This window comes from Varroa destructor, unplaced genomic scaffold (assembly GCF_002443255.2).
Source record: "Varroa destructor unplaced genomic scaffold, Vdes_3.0 BEIS01000004.1, whole genome shotgun sequence".
Lineage (NCBI taxonomy): Eukaryota > Metazoa > Arthropoda > Arachnida > Mesostigmata > Varroidae > Varroa > Varroa destructor.
The window spans coordinates 41146898-41155507 of NW_019211457.1; the positions used below are offsets into that span (position 1 = coordinate 41146898).

Here is an 8610-nt window from a genome sequence, read left to right on the forward strand (position 1 = left end):
TGTGTAACAATAATAATCGTTAGAGGCATTCAAACTGATCAATTCAATTTAATTTTATTCGATTGTTTTATGGGTTCGTCTTTCAATTGCAGGCTTTTCTTCACAGTTAAATCTTTTTGCCAGTTGTACATTGCAACGATATCACCTGGCTTGGCCTAACAATGTCCGGCAAACAGGATCGACAATCCAACGAAAAGGACTCTTTCCAATCTTTTCGAAAAGGACCTTTTCGCAATCTTACTAAATTTACCTTGATCCGTACAGTTTACAACTGATGTTACAAGTTAGTGACGCTGCTAGTCATCAACAAGTTGACTATATTGTACTAAGTCGCAGAAAGTTGCAAGGTAAACAATGTAGAGGGTGATATAAATATGTACAAAGATATCACAAACGTGTAGTATCCTTTACAGCATTGCCATTACCTGTGATTGTTCTATGATCTTTTGACGAACCTCAAACGCACGTGTGAAATAATAGTACTAGACGCCAAAGCGAAAAAATCGTTGGGCTATAGTGCGTTTGCGTTAATAGATGATCTCCTACCTCTGGCAATGAATATAGAGATTTTTTAGGTGTTTTTTTGTTTTTTCAATGTCTTTCAGATTCAGCTGTAGTGGAACGAACGGACTACTAACGACCTCCTTATCGGCCTTTATTTTTTGAAAACCGTTTATTTCGAACGTTTTTGTCGATGATAGACTGAATGCATGTAGCATTTACTTGTTTGCTTTAGCAGGTTACGCAGTAACCATATTTTCCTTGTCAGCAAAGACGCAACTTCGGGTTCCAGCGCTGAACGGAGATACAGTAAAATACCCCCAACTTTCTATATTGTATTACAGTGAGATACATGTTGGTTGGCTAGTTTCGCCGTTCGAACATGCCGTTTCCATCTCTCAAATTATTGCACCTACCTAGTTATAGTATCTCTCAAAGACCATCGTCTCTAATCATGTGCCCAGTCCCATAGTAGCAGCAGTGGCCGCACGTCCTGCGACCGACGTTTCGTCTGTCAGCATCATCAATACTATTAATATTCATAATAAGCTTGGCCGATAGTGAACAGCCTGTTCGATCTTCAAGTATCTTGAAAAGCAGCTCGAATAGGCCTTGCGAAATGCTCCATTTAGATGTTAGCGCGTATCACCGTCAATATATGTGTGGCCCATTAAGGTGGGTTTGATTTATCGAATATCGTGTATTCTGCGTTGGCAATGACCTGGGTATTGGTGCTTTAGACTGAAGCTTTCGATCCCACTTATGACCGATATAAAGACGTTCTAGGTTCCATCTCATGGCGTACGATTTGACATAAGGCTGTAAGCCGAGTTAAATAGAAGGCAAACTGGTATGCTTAACTGATCTATTTACGTGTCTTGATTGTATCTTACACGAAGCAAGCTGCCGACGAGAGTTAGAATCGAAATTGATAGCCGAGGCTTGAGCATTGTGATTGTTGCATAATTTTTTTCATCCAGTTGTCGTATGTTGGAACGAGAGCTTATGTGTACTACCAGTAGGTTGGAACAAACTTCCTTTATGTATATATTGTTCAACAGGGATGCATGTCAGACGCGCACTCACATGACGAGAAACATTTTTTTTACACAGTTTTGTTATTTTCGTGTACAACTACAAAGAGGCCTAAGAATCAATTGAATCGGCTGCTCGATTCTTAGGGTATGCTTTAGGAAAAGCAGACAGACAATTTCCTGCCGCTTGGCAGGTTTAATTATTGCGCTTTATTAGGCAAGTGACATTAGCAAAGGAATATAGGAAAAGAGACATATAAAAATTGATGTACAACTTCTGGATAACACACTTCGGCAAAATTTTATGCTAAATAGCTTTAAAAAACACTGGCTTGAGCAGAATTTTCAGGTCGTTCGTATGTGATACCAATGAAAAGTTCAAACTACCCGTATAAGACACCTACAAATACCACTCATTTAGCATAGTGGTGGAGTTAGAATCTTTTTTAGATTAATCGCTGCTTATCATCATAGACAATGCTGATCGATAGATCAAGCTGACCTTCAACGAATGAATGTTACCCTACTAAGATGCAATCTTAGCTGAGTTAGTGCCGTAGCGACGCCGGCGTCGGAAGGTTTACAGGCTTAACTTGATGACTTAATTATATTTACGATTAAGTGCAACATCTGCGTTCTGGCCAACGTCCGTGTACCCTCACTGCGAAAACAAATTGCAAAGCGACCACCCCCCACTGACCAAAGTAAATACATGGATCGCTTCGGCCATGCCAACTTTGATGCGGGGTAACAAGCGATAAACGGTGCTCGTTTGGAGGAACGTAATCTGATCAAACCAGCGAATGCGGCAATGGCCATTCTCTCGTATTTCATAATAATACTCAGAATAATAGTAGTATTATGTGCCAGTGGCTGCAGAGCCGACATAATTGTTAGACATACATGCCTGACAATTGAAAATGCGTAAAAGAGAAAGAAATGTTTACATCCAGTTAGGATTACTCTTTTCCCAGCCCCACCTCCCTACTTTAGCTAGCTCGGCGGCCGACTCTCAAAAAATTGGCCACGCACTCTCAGTGGCACGGTGCCTCTTAACAGTCGTCGTCCGTTGGCCTCTCACGATTTTCGACCCTCGACCGAGCAGTGACAGAGAGGCAGTGAGAGATTCTCGATTTAAACCTCAGCGGATCGTTGCACATCGGGGGTACAGTAGTATCTGCAGAGAGAAACCGACCGAAAGTAATGCAGACGGTAGCTGGGCGAACGGGTTTACAAAGAGGCTCAACGTGCACCCTCTCTAATGGCTTCACGTTTATTCGCAATTTTCAAAATGGACGACGTAATTTGCAATCCTCCCTCGCGACGCAATGCGCGATAGCTTTCCCGCACTAACTTCTTCCTTACTTACACTGTCGCTAGTAGTGATCGTGCCAACGAGTATGAAACCTGTATATCGAGGAGCGGCAGTTCCTCTCCACTGACATTGGCTTGCAATACAGCGGCTGACACGTAATTCACGCACTGTGACACAGATGAATGTTCTCCGTTCCCGGCGAGTCACCGCAGCATTGCGAGATGATTTCAAATGCCAACATATTATAAGGGAAGGGGCTACAGGCACTCACAGCAGAATGCGCGTGCGGCACGGGATATATGTCGACTTACACACTCGAGGGCCTCGCTCCGTTTGTTCACAATGACAAATAATGATGCTGAGGGCCACTTATGGTACAACAAGATGGAACGAAGCCATAACGACGAGACGCCATTGCTACCGGATGCTGTACACTGTTCTGTGGAACAGATAGTGATTTCGTTTGCGAGAAAACCGCTGTTACTACAAGCATTTTCGTTCATCCATAAGGTCCTCTATGTTGATGATACGGCAACAATAGCAGAACAGTATAACAGTTTATTGTCCTTTGATTCTGAAATGAATTTTACAGGCTCAACCCACTGTTGGCATTGATGTTAATGTTATCGTTGGATTTGTGTCATTTTCGTGGCGGTATTCCTGTCACGGTTCCTCCTAGGGCTCACGGACACAGTGAACGACGACGCCGTCGAATAGGACGCAGGGCAGCAACAGCATTTGGTCATCGACAGATTATGGCATGGCTACATACGTTTGGTTAGGATAAAATTGGTTGGTCACCTTATAAAACGCGAAGCGTTTGTTTGCCCTGCTTTCTCCAGCTGATTGCTGTCGGGGTAGGGAAAAATACTTCGAATGGCAAAACATTTTCCTCTATTGTTGTCCACTACATAACGGCAGGGATTCGTCGGACTTTGTCCGACTCTATGGATAGAAGAAAAAGCAAATCTATCTTACTAAACGATACAGCTGGGCATTGTAAATTTCAATCTCAGCAAGCTTCGAAACCATCTTCTTATATCAAACTTGCCACATACCAGCATCCCGTTACTTCATCCCCTTGTGACTCGTGGCCAAAAAAGTCAGCAGCTGAATGTTTTCTCGCATTGAGTCACGTCAGCACTGACATCGAGCGGCAGTGTCCGAAATGGTCTAGTCCGGTCAACTCCTCCGGCTACCCGGTTAGCTGGCAGTATTATACAGCTGGGGCGCGAATCGTCCGACTGTACTCTACGACTGGCCTACTACGATGCGTGGGCTCGGGAACAAAATCCGTTTGCTCGTGGCCTTTGCAAATCGACTAATGTTGCCGCACCATATTTAGGCCTCTTTTTTTCTGGCAAAGAACGTAACGGGCCTGTTTGGCCTGCTCCCACCTTTCGTCATTTATTCGAGCCTGCGACATAGAAAGCCCAAAATCATCACCCTCTGCACTATCGTATGGTGTCACAAACAGCGAAGTTACACCGAGAGTTACTTGTCGCCATTGCCACTCGTCGTACGGGGCGACTTCGAGTCCTATTGCTGCTGCGGTGACTGATTAACATCGCGCCAGTGCTACCAACAACTTAGGTGGTACTTCGGCCTCTACCTCTTCCTTTTAGCCGAGAGTGATCTGCTGAGAGCTTTTCTTAGCTTCAGAGCTGAAGTGAGAAAAAGCCTTTGCCGTAGTAAAGTTAGCAACTTGCCAGTGTGTCAATGGCTCATCAGTGACGTCAACGTTGCTTACAGCGTCTACTAGCTGCCTGTATAGCAAACTGACTACAAGGGATTGCAAAAACGGTCTAAACTGGTTTTAAAGAAGCCTACTACTGAGCAAGACTGACGATCTGTAGACAGCCTTATTCATCGGTCAACTAAGACATGGGTTGTCGTCGTTGGGTCATTCGGTCGGTTGTAGTGATGGTCAAAAAGACGACAATGTGACTCACGGCAGTTGTGGCTATGACAAGTACGCACAAAGTCTGCACAAAGTACGCAGTAATGCCTCAAGTTGGTTTGGCAAGTTGAGCCGGTATCGGACGACATACTGGGCTCTATGTAAGCGTAGCGCTCGTAGATAGTGTTATCAGTCTTGATAATATTGGCCCTTTTAGCAGCAAAATTTCATGATTTTTTATTTGTATAATTTTTCTAGGAGCGCAGTCGATGTCGCACAAGAAAGCACTGTTTCGTTCACCGTCCGCGCCCACATCGTGAGAATTTATCATCACCCACCATTATATATATATATATATATATATATATATATATACAGAGTACGTGTGCTTGTGAAAAATGTAGTATATAATACAAACCTGTGCATAGATAAAGGTGCAGCAGTAGAATGAAGACCGTGTGATATCCTAGCGACGATCGGGAAATTGATGACAGCATCCAGCTTCTGTCCGACGACACAGATGGCTCCATGTTGATGCCCATGTTCATCATCATTTCATTTGTCGTCGTTTATGATGATTAGGCGTAGTTACTAACAAGTGCACAACTCTCACACACATGTCCTTCCAATCATTGGTGTAATCAGTTAACCTTCCAGTAATTCTGTCTCCTTTACGTGCACAAGCGTCAGCAAGAAGCAAACAAAAAAAAAAAGACATCCACCCGACTGAAATTAGCTTTAGGTTGGGCCTACAGGAACCTCTGTTTCCCAGCCTTTCAACACACGACAACAATATTCACCACAGATATCACACCGAAGTCGCGTTCTTTTCACTGTTGAGTTCCGACGCACACACCTGTGACTTTACCCATACCTGGCCCACTTATTAAAGGACTACAGAGGATAATAGGGCAACACTATTTTGTGGAATTTGTAAGAAGTATTCAATTTCTCGATGTTCTCTTTTTTTTTTTATATTACAGACACCTTTTATTAGAATTATTAGGTAGCAATATGATTGCGAGAAGTAACAATGATTTTGTTTGTAATTTGCCAGTATTCCTCGGGGCCAAGCGGTTCTCCTAGGTCGAAATACATCGGTGTTGTATGCCCACTGAGGAGGGCATATTGGTGTTTTACCGACAAATCATTATATACACTAAACGATCGACAACTATCCCACATCATAGCGGATGTCACACAATGCGTTCACTTATTTGGCATCTGCTATTTCTAGCAGTAAGATGGCGGTTATTGTTGACTACGACTCAGAACTAAGCGGCTTTTCAGGCAGCTAGCTGTTCGCCTTCGACGAAGAAGCGTATACAGTCCACCATACACTAAGCCTGCTGTATGTATCGCGCACTGGATTTTTCCTTTACCAATTAGAGGAAGATACAAAGGCACACGAAGAATCGTGGGGAACGTGCGCCCCACCACGCTGTCTTTCCTCGGTTTACGCCCTGTGTGGGTCGCGGGTCCCGACCGCCAGAAGAAAGTGACATGTGGACTTTGTGAAAGTTTAGGAGAACGGAGTGGAGAGGGCGCAAGGGCAGGGGGCGAGGGCCGTTCCTTTCTCGCGGTTGTGGCGCGCTGGCAGAGCAGCACGGGGGCAGGCACTAGGCCGCCAGCTATCTGGCGGCAACTCAGGAGGTTGCTTGCTTGCTGGGCCAGTGTCTGTGCAGAAAAGGCAAGCAGGATAAGCCGCTCAGACTGCCACATAGGGATGCTGCTACAAATGGAACGAACGACAGACGCTGGAGCGATTTGAGTGAGAGGGAGGGTTCATGGAAGACTGAACTTAGCGGAGGAGCCGTCTCGGGCGCTCACGCCGCAAGTCGATACACATTGCTCCTGCTATTACCGCGTAGTCGAGGAACCCAAACGGCCTGGCACGATGAGGGGCGGACTGGCAGAATGCCTCCTCACCGTTACCAAAGACCACCCTTGGCTGAGCCACATCGTCTGTAACGAAGCCAGCGGACCCCGTTTTCGGCCTTTAGCAAGTGACTTGCCTGCAAGCCAAGAAACAACGGGGCCTACACTCCTCTATCTATCTGTTTAAGAGACTACCACAGAGAAGTGGAAGCCTACTGTATGGACTGGATGCAAGTAACCGGGGGTCCAGTGGCAGGCAGGGCATAATCAGATCAGCTTTAAACTCACTCAACCATCGGGAAACAGCCAGCCAGCTCATCGTGTCAGGCGGTCCAGCGGTCGTCTTGGCCCCGCTACGGAACCGACGGGCCTAGCACAGCAAGAAACGCACCAAACGGAGAATGTTATGAGTGGAAATTGTGACAAGCTCGGAAAAGGGGGCAGAAGGGATGGAGAAAGAATAAGCTTCTACAGAGTTGTTGACCCCACTAGCCCTCGAGGAACTCTGGAAGTTTCCCCGTTAACGTAACGCAAGATGGCTTCCCCGCTCACATCGCAGACCTCTAGCGTTGTTCGGTTTCTAGATGAATGATTTGAAGTCGAATAGGGAGCAAATGAAGGAAATGAAACTACACGACATAATCCCTGTGTATATGCAGGCGTTTTAAGGAATATCCTATGCAATAAGCCTCAAATCTATATCAAATAATTTCTGATAACTAAAGAACAATGTTTGCAAATGTCAGATCTGAGATTCGTAAGTTCCTGCTGCTTATGCAATTAATAAACGCATTTGCCCTAGGACGGATATGAGTGAAAGAATATAAATAGGAACATTGACCGTAATTCCCAAGTTTCCTCGAGATAAATCAGAACCCATTGGTTTCCGTTCAAGTATCTTACGAATCATACGCTCTTGTCAAAAGCAGTGACAACTCAACGTTTTCTGAATTCATTGTTAGGCTTCAAACATATAAATAGTAGTTCTTATGGGCTCCCGCTATCGAATTGCACACTCTACAGATTCGAACTTCGCGTGAATCTATCGACATATGTTTCCCCAATTGAACTGGAGGTATTCGGCGAGTCGAAATTCGCCTAGCTACGATCAAAGCAGACCCCCTAGTAGTTCAGACACACCTGTGATACTAGAAAACGTTAACTCACAGCTCAGACATAGTGCGTCTGTGAAGGAGGATTCTCTATAATTGACACCACTGCTGAAATCAGCGCCTCACCATTTTGTCACCAAAAGGGGCGCCTGGAGTTCAGAGCGAAGGGTGATAGTTAAGTCGGCGAGTCGCTGGAAGCGCTGAGTCCGACGATTGGGGTTTGGACAATGCGTTCACTACTATCTGGATAGTTAGCAGCGGTGGCGCTGGTAGTGATGGCGGTTGTTGTTGAGTTCTTCAAGAAGCCTAACATCGGCCATGAACCAAGGCAAACGACTGGCGAAGGCTGGTGCAGGCGCCCGACTGAACGAACCAAAGTGGCGTATGAGTCAATACCACGGAATGCTCTTTACCGTCCGTTCGTCCGAAGTTCATGCTTGTGGCCTGCCCTTATTGGGCACCGAAAGTGATGTGGGGGGACCAGTACACAACCCCAGCCCCATTGCAAACAAGGAAAATTGCTTCGCAATGGACCTCTTCATTCCAACGGATCGGTCCACCAGCAGCGAGCGGTAGTGGGTGACGATACGAGGCTGGACGTACGCTCAGCTTTTCTCTCTAGGCAGCTCCTTCAGCGTTCACAGCCGTTCGGACTTGTTCGAAGATTCGGCTCTGAGTCTGCAGTAAAATTGTAGTGAAAGCGAGGTAACGTCGAGTGAAATAAAACTAAGAGCGGATGTAAGTGGGCCCATCAGCCCACTGCTCGAAGTGACCGCGTCGGATGATAGAGGAATTTTAACATACTTTTAGATATAGCTGGCTAACGACTGGCAAATCGTACGAAAAGAACTGTAAAAAAGATATTAGTAT

General features: G+C 45.4%; 1 protein-coding gene across 9 annotated transcripts in view; it reads right to left on the reverse strand.

The window, feature by feature from the left end:
• Nucleotides 1-6254, reverse strand: part of LOC111250507 (cell adhesion molecule Dscam1-like) — a 151554-nt gene extending 145300 nt beyond the window's left edge. For all 9 annotated transcript variants that reach the window (XM_022805883.2, XM_086986565.1, XM_022805876.2 and 6 more), the window contains exon 1: nucleotides 5169-6254. In XM_022805883.2, the coding sequence (XP_022661618.1) occupies nucleotides 5169-5304 (136 nt within the window). In that variant the 5' untranslated portion in view covers nucleotides 5305-6254. The remainder of the gene's footprint in view (nucleotides 1-5168) is intronic.
• Nucleotides 6255-8610: the final 2356 nt, after the last annotated feature.